We start from the raw sequence: 17,650 nt of genomic DNA on the forward strand, positions 1-17,650 counted from the left end.
AATAAAACAAAGATACAGATGACGTAATGAACTTGTAGCTAAATGGAGGTTTTTAAAGTTTAGAGTGAGACATAAAATTGTAAATTTTGTACAGTGTAAGGCTTTGTTTATTTATTTCCACCATAAGGCAGAACATTTCCATTCATCTGTATGTTATTAGTTTCATTTCTGCACGAAAACTTAAGTTGTCTACCAATGGGGTGGACAGATGGTCTTCTCTAAATTAAGAGAGGGATACCCCTGCCAGAACAAATTCATGACTTCATAAACACTCATGAACTGTTCATGAATGTGCATGAACTGTTCTTCAAATGTTCATGATCAGTTTCATCATTTGAGTTCATGAACAAATGTTCGTGAAAGTTCCACAACTAAGTTCATGAACACTTCAAGAATTTTGATGCATCATACATGAAGTTCATGAACACACTGATGAACTTTTATGAACTGTTATAATATCTTAAAAGTTCTTGAAGTGTCAAATACTTTGATGCCCGACTAAAATATTTATTGAAAATGTATACAACATTTTTTACCATTACACCACTCCCTCGATAACTCGTGCACATCGGTGTCCAGAAACATCGACTGCACTATAAGTGAGGCGCAAGTTATCAAGGGACCTATAAAATAAGCCCAAAACCAATAAAGTGATCGATGACAAAGGAAAAATAAGGGGGGGGGGAGGGGTAGGCAGATTATAGTGTTGAATACTCACTTTATAATCGTTCTGAGATTAACTGTTAATAAATATCTCTTCATAACGGTGTGCTTTATTATTCTCTCATAGGACAACATTAATTTCAGGATAAATTACAGTATATTGCAGCAATCATCGAAAACATTATTCCACGTGGTTTCCGTTTGCTTAACATGTGTACCACTTCACACATTGTGTACTACGTCACAAATTTTTATGTTGAATTGGATACATTCTAGTTTTATTGTTTGATCCAAATTAGACGTTTTTTATATATATTTATTTTTTAAGATCGACTCTTTTTGAGAAACAGTGTCGATCGAACGATAGATAGATAGATTTGAATGCGATAGAAGTAAAATGGAAAACAAAAAAAAAAGGGTTAATGAGTACTAACATATTTAATTGGTCTACAAATTTAAAACAACATAAATTAGAACAAGTTAATACTTGCCGTTTGTGCCACACTTGACAAATATCAATTCACTTTTTGAAAAAAATCAGTTAATTTTTTTTTTTTTTGTGTTACTCGTTGGTTTCTCTGCCGCCGAGCAAAATCCCTCAGATTTCTCAACTGCATGAGCTTTACGTAGTCAACATTTTGGGTCTCCAGCCACCTTATGGCAATATCAAAATATTTGATTGCTTCCTGTGCAGAGGGATGGGGGTGCAACATCTTCATCTGCATCACTTTCAACACTTGTGTTACTCCAGTTAGAATCATCTTCTGCTGCAAATTTGTTCGCTATAGAAATAATTATAGCTTCATCTGACATGTATTCGGCTGTGGGGCAATCATTGTCAGCACAAATCCACTCCTCCATATCATCAAGAGAAACGCCCATCTCAGGACCATGAGTATGTATGAATTTCTCCCAAACAGCCTCGGCATTAATGACATCAGTTTCACTGAAACATTCAAAGTCACTATCATCGTCGTTGTCTCTGTTACTGTTTTGCTTTACGTCAAAGGCAGCTCCAAGACCCTTAATCCAGCACCCGAGGTCTCTTGTAATCGATTTTTTTTTTTAATGCAACAAACACTTCCCCAAGTTGTTGATCAAAACAAAGCTGGTATGTACATGTAATTAGGTTCTCACAGAAGTACTCACGGGTTTCGATGCGACGGTCGATTGACTCTTTTCATGTTTTCAATGAACAGAATATGTTGTGATTATAATGTTTACACTGAAATGGAATTAAAGGATTAGAATGTGACTTTCACACAGGAAGACGTTTAACTGGTGTTTATTTCATTCTCTGTTGCCACCTGTTAGCATTTACCAGAAGTTTTCATTGATCGCTATTTCACCAGACTGTTTATTTACAGTATAATGTCAACTATTTATCATAAAAACTTACATAATATATGATATCTTTAAACAGAGGTCTCGCTAGGATTTTAAAACTGGGTCTTTCTGCCTCTGAATTCAGTCACTAAATATCAGTACATTTTCTCACTTGGCCGCCAGTCAAAGCTTTTGAACTAGCTGCCTAGCTGTTGCATCATGTTCTTTTTCTTTTTTTTATGTACTCTTATAAAATGGCAACAGTACATCAAAGAGTTTTTCAGTCACTGAATTCTGTCATTGTAAATATCAGCACAGTTAACTGATCAACACATTTTCCCACAAAGCAGGTGGCTGAAACAGGACCGGTAAATCTTTGAATTTTCCCATGCACCTATTACATGCCTACGGAGGACTCCCGCCTCAGTGATTTTCTGCGTCCCAAATCAAAAATTGGCATCCAAATATGCATAATTAAGTGTTTTCAAAATCTCTGAAATTAATTCTTCTTTAGAACTTGCAAATTTCAAAATATGGATTATATTTTTACGGGCATTAATCACTATTTTTGATGATAAAACGAGCAATGTATCAAGGTTTAATTTATCAATTCGTATCGTAATTTTTTCATGTTCAGCATATTTTAAAGATATTTTAAGTACATTTTCTCTGGAAAAAATTCGGGAGCCAAGACAGACACCACGTTATAAGCGGGATCGCGAGTTATCTGGGTACGAGTTATCGAGGGAGCGGTGTATATTAATAAAATGTTAATGAAAAGTCATGCTACAAACTTTCTCCCAATATTTTTGAAATATAAATAAAGGTGAATAAATTAAAAAAATTATATGAATACTGTATAAATGTTCATAGAGATCTTTTATTCAATACTTGTGTAGATAAGCAGAGTAGTTTTGGATTAATAAGGGTAAATATTTCCTTGCCAGCATGAGTAAAATGTACTTGCTATGAAAGCTTTCACTGACTGTTTTCATCCATTACTGTCAGAAACCAGATACTCTGTTGATTTATAACAATCACTGGTTGCCAGTTTGCTGTAAAAACCAAAATATGTAAACAACAATTATCCTGATTGGATGATATTGAAAGAAGACATGATTGGTTAATATACACACGCGATTTCAGCAGCTGATCCTCCTTTTCCCCCACAAACAAAGAGCATGCAAGCAGTTCTGCAACAAGTAAAAACATTCCAAAATAACCATGAACTCTGATGGAATAGACAGATGAGAATATTCTCCATATTATTTCTTGTAAGTCAGTAGAAGTGCCGAGAAAGAAGAGATTATGAAGAATATGAAGGAAATGATTTGGTGAGAGCAAAATTAGGAGGATAAGCATATCCAGCCAGAATCATCAAAATTACGGTGAGTATCTTGGTCATTCATGATTATTTCAGTGGAAGTTATATGGATATTTTGTTGGTTTTTATATGTAATTATATTAGTTTTAACCAAACTAATGAGGAATGATTTTTTTCGGACCCAGTTTAGACTTTTCAAATTTTAAAAAAACTCTAAACATTACTCTGCTTCATTATTCTAAGTCTCCTCCCTTTTGATCTCGATACAAGACGCAGTACTGAATCTGCTATTGGAATTTAGATGTTCTGTATCGTTTTCTGTTTTTTGAGATCATTATTTCTATGATCTGATGTAATTTGGTAAATTTTAAAAAAAACTAAGCTAGTTAATGTGTCAAATTATACACAAAAATAGAAAAGCAAATAACATGATGAAACCGGTAGCGATGCGCAACATGCGGAGTCCGAGTAGATGCATCAGCGAAATTAGGGTCTATCCCACAAAAGTCTGATGTTTTATCAATAGAAAATGGTGACAATTTGTGACAAGCCTGTTGTCAAAAAAATTTGTCATTTCATTGATAAAATATCAGACTTGTATAATAATACCTATGGCTAGTCAGCTTCATTTGAAATGAAAACAGTGACAAAATTCTCCAAATAATATAAATGCTTAGTAAGTTGAGTATTAAGTGTAAGGGATTAAAAAAATTTGAGTTGTGTGATAATTGTAAATAAAGTTGGGTACAATAAAAATGTGTTAAAAACTGAAGACAATGTTGATCTGAGGTTATCTGTGATAAACTGGTTTATCTTTCTTTCAGATAAGACAGCAGAAAAGTAAAATTAGAGGATGAAGTTTGTAGGTTAAGGAAGAAAATTGAACACTGGAGGATCATGTGGCTAAGATTGAAGAGACATTAAATAGTGACTGCTGCAGTAATGATAAAGATCCAAACAGTAATTGGATGGAACAGCTCAAGCCACAGATGAAGACATTCAGTAGTGGCATTATGGGTGGGATTTTATTAAATTATTGGCACTGAAGATCTTCACAAAAGAAGAGTTGTCTGACAGGTCAATCTCAGGGAAAAAGATCAGTAAAGTCAGGAGAAACCCCAAAGATTATCCCTTGATGATGAAAGTTAAATATGCTTGAACACTTGATCGAACAAAATTTTCCCAATGTCGCTTGAAAAATTTTCAACGAAAAATTACAGAACAGAAGTGTTGCTAAGAGTAAAAAAAAAAGAATATCGCTTGTCAATTTACATCTTCTTTGTTGAATATTAGCAATTTATCTGAAATTAAAGACTGTTTTTAAGATAATATGTTGCATTTTATTCTGTTTTTAAAACCCCACCTCCAATGTCATTTCATGATCCAGAATTAAATGTTACTATAGGCATTAATGTGAGTTTGTCAGATAATCAATTTTTTTAAAGGAACTGTTCATGAACAGTCATGAATCTCTCATGACAAACTTTGTTCATCATAGTTCATGAATATGTTCATGCACTTGTTCATGAATGATGATGACCCAAATTGTGAACTTTTATGAACTCACAATTTCATGAATTGACCATTTTCAGTTCGTGCATATTCATGAATAATTCATGAACATTTTTATGAACTTTCATGAATGGTTCATGAACCCAGTTCATGAATAATTCTTTAACAGTTCAAGCCAGTTCATGAATTGTTCATGATAATTTCACAGGGGTTACCAGCTTCTTGGATCCTCCACCTCTATCAGAGACCCCGTTTTTTTGTCACCATACCAAAATTGAATCCAGGAAGATTATGCACCTTTCAGAGAAATTGTAAAACACTCAAAGCCTTGAGTTCTATTTGCAGATCCTCCTGATTTTAAAACAAGGAAATACTTTTTACATTATCATCAATCTTTCAGTTTAAAACAGTTTTTTTGGAAAGACCATTTCTAGATGAATTTGCAGGTCTTAGTCAGGATCGCATTAATGGCAAGTGATTGGATTGTCTCCATGGATATCTATCTCCTTCCTTCAGCCTTGTGTTCTCACCCAAAGTGTTTACCAAAGTGATGGGATTAATTTGTGGCTCATTTATGATTGTTGTTGTTGGGGGGGGGGGCATCATCCAGTATTTTGACAACTAGTTGTTCTCAAACATCTTACACATAGACATGTCACCCTGTTGCAAGACAATAACTTGACTGGGTTTAATCCCATTCCTTCTCAGAATTTCACCTACACCATCACAAATCATTGGACAGTTCATGTTCCTCCCAATAGGATTACACACTGTCAGATACTTGCTGCCACAGAAGGGGTGTAACAGAAGATTTCATTGCCTGCTGACCTACAGGTTTCTTTCTTGTAGACCAAAAGTGCACAACCTTTTTCAGCCAAAGGCCAAATCGATTGCATTTCTAAGACCACTCAAGGGCTGCAAACACTAATTTCTTTAATTACTGTTCATGAGCCAGATTTCTGTGTTGTTTTAATTTGCCCTGAGGGTCGAACAGAACATGTTTGCTTGCTGGACCCAGCCCATGGGCCACGGGTTATGCACCCCTGTTGTAGACCCTCTAGGCAGCAGCAGATCTAGATTTCCTAGGAAGACTACATTTACAGTCTTTCTAGTTTCTTCTGCTAGCTAATGCGGGATATCACAGGGATATTTGTTCAGCTCAGATTCCATTGATATTCAGCATTTATTAGAGCTGGATAAACAAGAACTTGTTTCTGGCCAGAGTTCTGATACATATCCCTGAAACTTACTACTTCCTGTATACTGATGCCTTAGATTTGGGCTGGGGTGCTTACCTTGAGCAAAAAGTGTTGTTCTTACAGTATTGTATTTCATGCAGGACTTTTCCATGCATATTCACAACCTAGATCTGTGTGCTGTTTCTGGCACTACAAGGATGTGTCATTCTAACTGTAGGTCACAGTTATGTTCTTCACAGACAAGCAATGGTCCTTCTCCTCTTTTCTTTGGAAGCATAGAACTACCTTTGATATGCAGGTTTTGGAGGGGATAAGTCTTAGAGTTTACCACATTCCAGGCAAAAGGAATAGTCTAGCAGCAGGCATGTCAAGGCAGGGATATGCAGTTCTCACATACTGCATCAATCAGTAACAGAGATTCTTCTTCAGCTGCCAATGCTAGACTTTTTTGCAATGAGACTCAACAGCACGCTACAACTGTATACCTCCCCAATGAGAAAACAGGATGTTTTACATCTGAAGTTCAGTGGCACACCGGAATGAGGGTATTTATGCATCAGACCGAGTTGTGTCAGCTCAGTAAGCTGTCACTGCAAGTCATGTTCTAGTGTGCAGAACATCTTACTGGAAATAGATGGCATATTATTTATGACAGCTGTTATGGGGCCTCAGCCTCACTCTGGGCTCATTGATTCAGCAATACCATATTTCATGTAATTTTTCATACACAAAAAAATAATTATTAAATTCAGTGCACAAAAAATTATATGCAAAATAAATAATTATCATTTTGTGGTACTGACCGTGTACAAAAAATAAAGGGATCATACCTGAACAAGTTCTACAGAACACACGCTACTTGACAACTTAAAGGTACAAACGTACAAAGGAAATGGATATTTTCTGTCTGATTCTGCTCTCAACTCAAGAATCTAATTACAATAAAAATAAAAGTACTCAAAAAGATTTTTGTTTTTTATTAGGGGACAAGAGAGAGATAGGATTATGTCTCAGTGTGCAAGTTGATCTGCATTTAGATCATATGTAGCCATTATGTTGTGTAATGTTGGCAAAATGATTAAGATGGTTTGAACATGTATTAGTTACGGGTATTATTTATTGGTAAATTGTATGCAACAATATGAGTTCACATTCTCAAGAAATTAAATGCAACTTGTATTTTTACAGCAACAATATTCTCATTATCAAATTGCAATTAAAAAAAATAAAGAACTTGAAATCAGGTTCTAGTTAATGCACATGAGCATGTGTGTGTGAGGGAGAGAGATGAAGCAAAATTTTGTCATTGTACAAGACCGTATATTCAGAGTGGTTTTTATTTGTAGCTTTTGCAAAGAGAAAAAAGACTATTTTCGGTTACCTGACAATTGTGATAATCCTCATGTATTACGACCCTACTATATTCCATTATCAAACACCGCTAAATCAAAAATTCCTTCTTGTTTTAATTACGATATACGTTGTCGAAAAAACCACTTGGCTATGCAGTGTTATTTACATGGTAATTAAACACGCTTAGCACTTTGGTTATCCAGTTAAAACTGGACTGAGGGCAAAAATCAACAGAATTGGTCAAATTAACGAGGCTGCCAGTAGGGAAATGAGGCTCTCTTTAGGGAAATGAAAATCTGTCAATGTGCTATTGAAGCCATAGTCCATACAAAATTTGTTATAAGGACAAGCGATCATATGCATTACTTGTTTTTCAAACTCACCAAAAATGACAATAGTGGGGTATATTGTAGAATAGATTTGCAATAAAATGTTATTTATATCCAAGTCAAAACAGAACAAACACTTAAAAGATAGTATATGTATATGTTCAGATCGATTTAATGGAGTCCGTGACATTCAAATTTACGATAGTAAATGACAAGGTTTCTATATTTTATTTTTGTATGACTATAATGAAACAATAAGACTAGTTGACTGATGGTCTGTGGTCTTCACTTTAGCATGTACTGAGATGTAATTTTTGTGCATAAGAAAACATCAAAGGGTTTCCAAACTCATTTTAAAATACACATGATGTTTTGTTACGGTGGCAAACTTAATAAGGAGAACTAATTAAGGATAGTATTAAAAGGTATGTTCTGTGAAGTCCTTTGTCTATTTGTTAATAAACACCAGTAGATATTGTAATGACAGTATGAGACCTTATGCATTAATCATTGTATTTTCTCAGCAGCAATTGATTATTAATTTTTGTAAAAACAAAATGGCAATATGGTATTTTCAATCTTTTGCAAACGTAAATCTCCTTAGTAATTTTATGTCCAATAAAATTTAATGGATTTTTCGAAATATACAAAGTGATTTGTATGAAAAATTATGATACATTTAAATAATTATTATTATTTTGATAACTGGATTGTGTATGAAATATTAATGGGTATGAAAAAATACATGAAATTCAGGTAGCATATATGTATTACTGGTAGAAAAATTGGGGGGGGGTGTTGTGGTAAGAAACTTGTTTTAATTATGTAATAGTCTTGCCTGCTCTTATTACCAGTGGCCATGTCAGTTAGAGGGATGGTATTCTGAAGCAATGAATTAAGGCAACAGACTGGGACTCATGGGCTGTTTATTTTGCTTTAAACCTCTGATTTGTAGTTGGAGAAGGGAAGTTTCACCTTAGACTGGTGCCAGGTAAAGAGCTATCAGTGTAATAATAGCAGGTAATGCATTATATAATCCAAGCAAAACTTCATTCTGCATCAAGTTGTAAGAAACAAAACCAAAATGGATCAATAACAACCTAGTTGGTTTATCATTAGCAGTTTAGCTTGTAGGTTAAATATATGGAAGTTATGTACTCAATATATTTGTAAATATTGATTGATCTTTCATGTCTTTATATGGATTATATCACTTTGTATGATTGTCAATAAAAAAAAACTTAACAGGCACCAGTTGACCAGGTGACATGATGAAGTAACATAATCAAAAAGCGGTTAAAATAATGGCTAAAATGCAAACCGAAAAAAATGAACAAAGAATATGTTAAGAATAAACATGGACACAAGTGTACATAAAATCCTTAAAGTGATTATATCAGTCTATAATAGTTTATTGGCTTAATATTTTAACGAGAGTTTGTCACCTCTGTTGTTTTTTGTGGTAGTCAGGCTGATTATGTCTCAGTCTTTTTTAATGTCTGTAATTGTTGGGACAAAAGAAAGGTTATATTTTGCATGCAAATAAGTCTTTGGACAGGCAAAATAACACTTTTATTTCCTCTCCCAGATTGCTAACTAAACATTGCTTAAATCATTAGGAAAGCAGTAAAAAAAATGTTGAAAGTTTATATATTTATTCTGAAAAAATTTCTTTCATAACAAATTATTTATTACAATTATTTATTATTCTCAAAATAAATATTTCAAAATGAAAGAAAGGATTTAAGGAATTAATAAAACTAAAACTGCATATCACCAAAAAAACTATACATTTTCTAGTGCACCAGTTCAATGTTCTCTTATTGATTGAAATAAGTAACATCTTTCAAAATTTTAATTTGCATGCCATCCATAATACAGAGAGTATTATCTTGTGCTGTCCACCCATCTCAGTTTTATTTCCACACAATGACTTGTTGCTCACCAGCTACAATTACCCATCTTTTGTGAATGACTTACTTAGGTGAAGGGAAAAAACCTGTGTTTTGTGAGTCAAAAGAAAGAAAAATGGTTTCTGAACTATAGCTTAACAGTTAATAAACTTTTACTTATAATAATTTTTATTAATATCCAGCCATGTTAATTTTTGAAGAAGAATATTAGGCAGGGACAAAAAAAACTTCAGAAAGAGTTTAATTGGTGTTCATCTTGGAGGTTATTGGTTGCCATGGGATAAAGTAGGTCATTGTGACCTACTTTTCACACTGGTAATTATGTTAAGTTTTGTATTGTTTTTGTTGGTTGTAATAGCAATTTTTACACATTATTGTCAATATCAGGCCAAGGAAATGGAATGCCTTTTCAGAAAGACACACCAAGACAGTCAGCGCAAGCTGGTCTACATTGGAATTTAACCTGCAACCTTTGGAATATGAGTATTATGCTCTACCAACTGAACTATCATGGCACCTTTTAAGTTTTGCATTGAATTAAGTTTTTCTGACACCTTTGTATGCACAGTCATGAAAGTTGATAGGTGCAAACATATTGGAAGGTAAAACTCACCACAGTGCATTCATCACTTGAATGAGGATAAAATGTCATTTTGATGCACTTTTTACACTCAAGTTATTACATTATGGCTTTGCTGGTAGCTCAGTTTCATGGATCCTGCTGCATATACTGTCATGAAATTTGATGGGGTTATTTCTGTTAGGAATATTATTCATGTCATGGACCTTCTGCTAAGGTAAAATTGAGCTACTGTTGTTTGTGAAGGTTTTGTGGATGATGACATGGTGGAGCACAGGAAACATTAATGAATCCTTGTTTGTAGGCTAGTGAACTTTACAAAAACATTACTCTCACCAAGCCAGAAGAAATTGCACATAAGTTCCACTCATCAAACCTGATCTTTGTTTTGCTCATCTATAAGGTCAAGTGATCTTACAGTATGTCCCTTTTTCCAGCATGCATCATCTATCAACATTTAACATTTTAAACTTGTCAGATTCCACTTGGCCAATTTCAAACAAAATTGGTACAGAGCAGTGTGGCATGACAAGCATCAAAAGTAAATAAAATGGTATCAATTTGCCATCAAACATAATGGGCATTAGTATTTTAAACTCTCAAAAACCCTCTTCACAATTTGACAGGAAGCATTCTGGCCTAAAGGACTTTTAACATCTGACAGCCCATAAAGGACTTTTAATATCTGACATCCCATAAAGGATTTTTAATAACTGACAGCCCATAAAGGACTTTTAATATCTGACAGCCCATAAAGGACTTTTAATATTTGACAGCCCATAAAGGACTTTCAATATCTGATGGCCCATCTACCCATCTGATAGCCCATCTGCCATCAAATATTGCCACTATTAATTGATTTCCTAAAAACCTTTCAACATAGTTTGTCCAGATTTAACAGAAAGCATGATGGTTTTCAGATGTGTACTGGTCCACAATCAAATATGGCCACTGTTTCTCAGTAATGGAAAATATTAACCTTCAGATAATTTTTCAACTGACTTTGACCACATACAAATGATGCTGATTTACCATCAAATGTAGTCAACATTACTAAATATAAAAGAAATATATTTAAATGACTTCTACTCAAACAGTGCTTAGCACATTTTATAAAAAGTATCATGACATAGTACAAGGCTGTAAAATTTGTACAAATAATACCAGTTATCCATCAAATATGGTTACTGTTACAAAAAATAGCAAACTCTTACATATTTTACAAAAGAACCTTATGTCTTTTATATTTTTCAGGTTTATTATGTAAGTGGAGCTTCTGTGACAAATGCTGACCCAAAGTATCAAAGAGCAGAAATAGAATTAAAGATTAATAGTAAAACAAAAATAAAACGATGCAGAGATGCAGTGGACCTTCCAAAGATAGGGGAGCATGATTTTAAACAAATCAGTGAACTTAAGAATGTACAGCTGGATGAATTAGTTGGTAAGTTTTTAAGTTTGTAACTTAAAATGTCTCGAGTTTTTCAGTTACCTCTCCTAGACCTCAAACAAGGAAAACATGTACGATCTACACATGCATATAACTGTAACAGGATGATCCAGGTTGGGGTCAGAAGATGTTTATTTATATTGTGATTGATACATTTATTAAATCTGATGCCAAATACATGCATGTAAATTCCAATAATGGATGATGTACACTGAGTTATAAAACTAATATAAGGAAAATGATATTAATAACTTGAATGAATCTGAACATGTAGGTAAACATCAACAAAAATGAATGAATAGAAATTAATAGATTAATTAATGAATTAATAGAAATTAATAGATTAATTAATGAATTAATAGAAATTAATAGATTAATTAATGAATTAATAGAAATTAATAGATTAATTAATGAATTAATAGAAATTAATAGATTAATTAATGAATGAATAGAAATTAATAGATTAATTAATGAATGAATAGAAATTAATAGATTAATTAATGAATGAATAGAAATTAATAGATTAATTAATGAATGAGTAGACATTAATAGATTAATGAATGAATAGAAATTAATAGATTAATTAATGAATGAATTGACATTAATAGATTAATTAATGAATGAATTGACATTAATAGATTAATCATGAATAGAAATTTAAAAGATATAATCAGTCGATGGATCTATCATAACAAATGATAACTGATTAGAAATTAAACACAACAAAATTAAACACAAAAATAAACAAGTTGTTTAATCACTCAAATTATGATTTACACAGTTGTGATATGTAAGAGTAAAACTGAAATTTTATCCCTCAATCATGATGGCATTTATACCGATAATCCAACTGACATCTTAAATATTTTTAATGATTTTTTCCTTCAATTTGCTGAAAAACTTAAAGAATGCAAAACTTCATCTGATCATCTGGAATTCACACATTTTTGTGCTAAATAAACTACCAAATAATATAAAGTTTGAAATTCCTGAAATGAGTCCAGAATTTGTGTTAAAATGTATTACAAAAATTGATGATTGTAAAGCTACAGAATTTGATATGATTGGTTCAAGGCTACTAACAGTAGCTGTACCTGCAATTGTAGAGAGTATAGCTTTCATTTGCAATGAAAGTATTAGGTCTAGTAAATTTCCACAAACATGGAAAACTGCCAAGGTTACACCATTGTGTAAAGGAGCAAATAAAGGTTCTATTTTTAGCAAAAGATGATGTCAATCACTACAGTCCCATCTCTATCCTACCTTGTCTTTCCAAATTACTAGGAAAACATGTACATGATTCTTTTCTCAACTATTGGAACACTTATGATCTTATTCATGATAATTAGTCTGGCTTTTGACAGAATCACTCCTGTGAAACTGCACTTGTATCTTTGATTAAGAAATGGCTGAAAGCATTACATCAAGGAGAAATGGTAGGCACTGTTATGGTTGATTTTCATAAAGCTTTTGGTCTTGTACTAAAACTCTATCAATGCAGTGAAAACTCCCTAAACTGTTTGCTTTTTACTTAACCAGTAGAGTGCAAAAAGTATCTTTAAATGGTAAATTTTCTTAAAGTAAAAATATTAATTGTGGAGTATCACAGGGCTCTATCCTTGGACCTCTGTTATTCATTCTATTTATCAACGATTTACCTCTTAAGATTGGAACTTCAGTTTCTTCAACTGACCTCTATGCTGATGATACTACACTGTCTGAGATGGGTAAAACCAAAACGGTACTTGAAAATAGCTTACAAGATGCTCTCGACAGACTTCAGGTATGGTGTAAGGAAAACAGTATGATCATAAATACAGAAGAAGAAAAAAAGCCCTACTAGTTACAGTGCAACAAAAATGAGCAAGGCTAGATAGCAACAAACTCCAGGTTCTATTTGACAATGTGAGCCTTAATATGACCTTTCAAGATAGAATTCTTGGTCTATTTGTAGATAACAATCTCACTTGGTCTATTCACATTAAACATGTTTCAAACAAGGTTAATTCTTATCTTTGGCTACTGAGGAAAATAAAAAACATTTCTCTTCAGTTTTGGGTCATCTTTTATAAAAGTTATTTCAGCTATATCTGGACTATTGTAATGTAATTTGGGGTAATACCTTAAATTCAAACATAACAACACTTTTAAGACTCCAAAAGAGGGCTTGCCATTTAATTCTAGATCAGTGTATTGACAGTTTCCAGGTTGCAATGAATAATATAAAGATTTTAACAATACATGAAAGAATATTTCTTAGAAAGGCCAAATTGATGTATAAAGCACCCAGAAAAGCCACTACTGTCTATCTAAGCAATATCTTTCACCAAAGAGATGCTGATGGTACTCCAAATTTAAGGTCCATAAGAAGTAAAAATTACATTATACCAAGGCCAAAGAAGGAATTGTTTAGAAAAGTTTTCAATATTCTGGTCCACTGGTATGGAACAACATTCCCAGTGACATAAGGCAGGCTCCTAGCATTTCTTCTTTTCATAATCAATGTCTCAAATGGATGAAATCTTTAGACAATTGAACAGTTATAGTACAATAAATACCATCTGCTTTTCTGTAATTTTGCATCGTTTTTATAGATGAAATTTTCAATGCAGGATGATATTTTATATTTTATATATGTTTATATGTTCACAGATGCCTTTGCATATGTTCCAGGCTTGATACTTTGATTTTTAAAATCACCTATCTATTGTCAAGCCAGATTCTTCACATCATGTTGTGTATAATGTACATTACAGATAGAAAGCCTCAAGGTAGATTAGTTCTGTAACAAACTGAGTTACCTTCTCAAATACTAAGTCTTTATTATTATTATTATTATTATTATTATTATTATTGTTCTTTGGGAAACTGTTTCTTTCTCGCTTACAAGTTACCTTTGATATTTAGGCAACAACCATCTTGCATTGGATTATTGTATCAAAAGAGGTTAGCTTTTCATTGAGAATCAAAGCCAATGAGGTTAATGCTTTTTCTGCATCATCAGCATTTATTAATCATTCTCTGCCCTGGATGGTGACTTGAGAGCTGCCTAAATTCAAGCAGTTTCACTTCACCTTCTCTTCATTAACACATTAACCCCTGGAGGTTTTTGTCGTTTTTGCCTGAAATTCGAGTAGGAAACACATTTTGAAAGCTATTTCGGAATAAATCCTAATAAATCAACTTCCAGGTAATTTTCCAGTATCATAATGCCTAGTTGTGTTAGAAACATTGTTTTTAATTGGCTATTTGGCTCGCACATGAGCAGAAGGGTAAAAGTTAGATTTTTTTATTGAAATTTATTTTTTGTATTGAGACCACTCTTTCTTTTAAATGCCCATCTTATCCTGCATTTTGCAAAGGTTCAGCTGTTTGTTTGCAGTTCATACCAGTCTGCCTTAGATCTGAGACCAAAAAGTCTAAAATCCGAACACAAAATTGGATTCCGACCATGGGCGAATTTTGGGTGGAAAAAAATCAGGTCCGAAAAATGAGGTTTTTCCCTCTGTATTTTGTAGTGCAACCAGAACTTCCAGATTATTTGGTATCTTTGTATAGCTACATCTGTCTACCTTTCTATAATACCACCCACTTTAGTGTATCATACATGACCTTGATACTACAGAGCTCGGTAGTAGGCTACTACCTCATGCCATGTAAACTCTTCACCAGGGGTTAATGTATTAACCTTAGATCAGTGTTGCAGTAGAGTGAAGGTATATATGCTGTAGTCCCAATGCTGTCAGACCATAAGATGTCAAGCTATCCTACAGTACATAGACCAGTAACATATTGCAGTGGTTAATTTACTTTGACATGTTATCTCAAGGCCATCAGCTTTCCACTGGTTTAGTAAATTCAGGAATGCAATACTAACAGGTTAATGTTTTACAGCCTGCTATTAAAATGGAGTATGTTGCTGGGGAGGGGTAAAATAATTGTAATTGTGTTATACTTACCTACTCTTCCTGACTCTGATGTCCTTCATTCTTGAACCAAGTGAAAGAAAGACAGTATTTTGAATGGTGGAAATAATGAAGGAATAAGACTGGGATCATGTTTGTTTGTTTTTTTGGGACCTCCAGCTGCTAATTGGAGGAGAAAATATTCATGTTGGACTAGGAACTAACACAGGAAAAGAGTTGACAGTGCAATAATAGCATGTAAATATTATGTAATTAAAACATGTTTTACCCCTTTAAAAGTTACACTTTCATACAACTGAAATGGAATGAATTTAGGAATTCTTTTTTATATTGTGACTGAGATGGAAGTTTTCTGTCACTTAGAATGTTTAATCAGGGTTATAGCCTTTGCCATATTGAAAGCTTGTTAATTGAAATCTTTCATTTGCATTCCAGGAACAAAGTGTCAAGTTTAACCCATTTTTAAAATATTATTTTCAATGGATGAATCATTCATATGGGAAAAATAAAAAGTTGACAAGAAAATAAAAAGTCAAAAGGGGAACAAATAAAATAATTCTTCCAAAAGATCTCCATTTTTAAAGAATGTATACAATGTACCACAGGTTTTAGATAATAACTGTTCTTTTAGGGATAACTTGAATTCTTAAGGTTGAACATCTCAATTTCTCATTTTTCCATCAAAGATGTTTTCAGTTTAGGTTGTTTATTGCTTGTACCCTTCAACAATTAATACAATACCTACAAATCTTTACTCATTAACAAGCACTTTTATAGAGTCCAATGTTGGCACATTGGAATATTTTTCTTTTGCAACCATTTAGATGTTGGGTATTAAAACTATGGTAAATCAATGTTTCACATTTATGTTGACTATGCTGTGTCACCTGTCACCATCCATTGATCACTGACATCATTAGGACACCATTTCTGTTGACCTTCTGATAACAGTTTTCCAGAAGCTGTAGTCCTTCACAACCTATGATGCTTCTTGAAGTGCCGTACCCATCCACTCCATGATGATGATTTCAAGCCAATTCTTCAGTTAGCATTCTCTTTGCCTTTTGCTACCTACAGTGCCTTGTAGGCTGGTATTGGCCATCCCTGATCATCATGTGATATGACCAAACAAGGAGAACTTTTCATTTTTCATAATTGTTAGGAGGTTGCCATGGTTGCCATTGGGCGACAGGATTATGCTGTGAGATTTTTTTTATTTATTTAAAAGTCAATGTATCTGTAGCATCATGATTGTTTAAAGCCCATTGTTTTCAAATGTATTGAAACAATGACAGTAACAGTGCACTTGGTTGTATGAATCTGTTATTGATAGTGATGCTTTTGTCAAACCACATGCTTTTCAATTTTTGAAGTGGGAAGCTACTGCTAGTACAGTTCTGGAGTTGGCTTGAACCAGCTTTGTTTATGATGCTAGATCTGAGATATTTGTAAACGTTTACAACCTCCAGATTCTGGTCCTTGACTTTAATATTGTTCTATGAAACAGTTGATCAGTATTTGGATTTTTTGATCATTTTACATCCATCCTGAACTTGAGGGATTGTAAGTTGTCTGTCGGCTTTTCTAGCTGAATTTCTGAGGTGACAAGTTCTATTTTTTCATCTTCAAAATAGAGGTTTGTGTTGATGTGTTATCCAACAGTGACAGTTCCTTTATGATGTTCATAGGCCTCTAACCACATAAATATGATTACAAGTTTAATGAGTAAAGTTATAGGAATATTTAAAATCCAGTCATGTAGAGCTGATTTAGCAGGAAGAGAAGCATAATAATTTTTCTACTTGCATGTTGGCATCAACAGTTTGTTAAGGTGTTAGTACATGTTTATTATTAGCAACACGCTTTCTCCTCTGACTATGCTATTAAGGTTAGTCATTAAAAATTAGAATTATAGTTTTGGTTCAAGATTTTTTTTGCTTATATTTTCTAAACCTCTTGGGAATTCTGTTCGTACTTGGGATGAATCATTTTGAAAATAAGACAGAGCTTTCTGTGACATTCTCACTTTTGAACTTAAGGAAAAGGTCACAGTCATATGAAGTTAAGGTTTTGGA

General features: G+C 33.3%; 1 protein-coding gene across 1 annotated transcript in view; it reads left to right on the forward strand.

Moving 5' to 3' along the window:
• The window catches only part of LOC149779778 (replication protein A 70 kDa DNA-binding subunit-like), an 84,650-nt gene that overhangs the window by 31,459 nt on the left and 35,541 nt on the right, over positions 1–17,650 (forward strand). Inside the window, exon 7 of the mRNA XM_089940639.1 lies at positions 11,454–11,643. Coding sequence (XP_089796765.1) covers positions 11,454–11,643 — 190 coding nt within the window. The remainder of the gene's footprint in view (positions 1–11,453; positions 11,644–17,650) is intronic.

Source organism: Sinohyriopsis cumingii, chromosome 17 (assembly GCF_028554795.1).
Source record: "Sinohyriopsis cumingii isolate HCF-2022 chromosome 17, ASM2855479v2, whole genome shotgun sequence".
In the NCBI taxonomy this organism is placed as follows: domain Eukaryota; kingdom Metazoa; phylum Mollusca; class Bivalvia; order Unionida; family Unionidae; genus Sinohyriopsis; species Sinohyriopsis cumingii.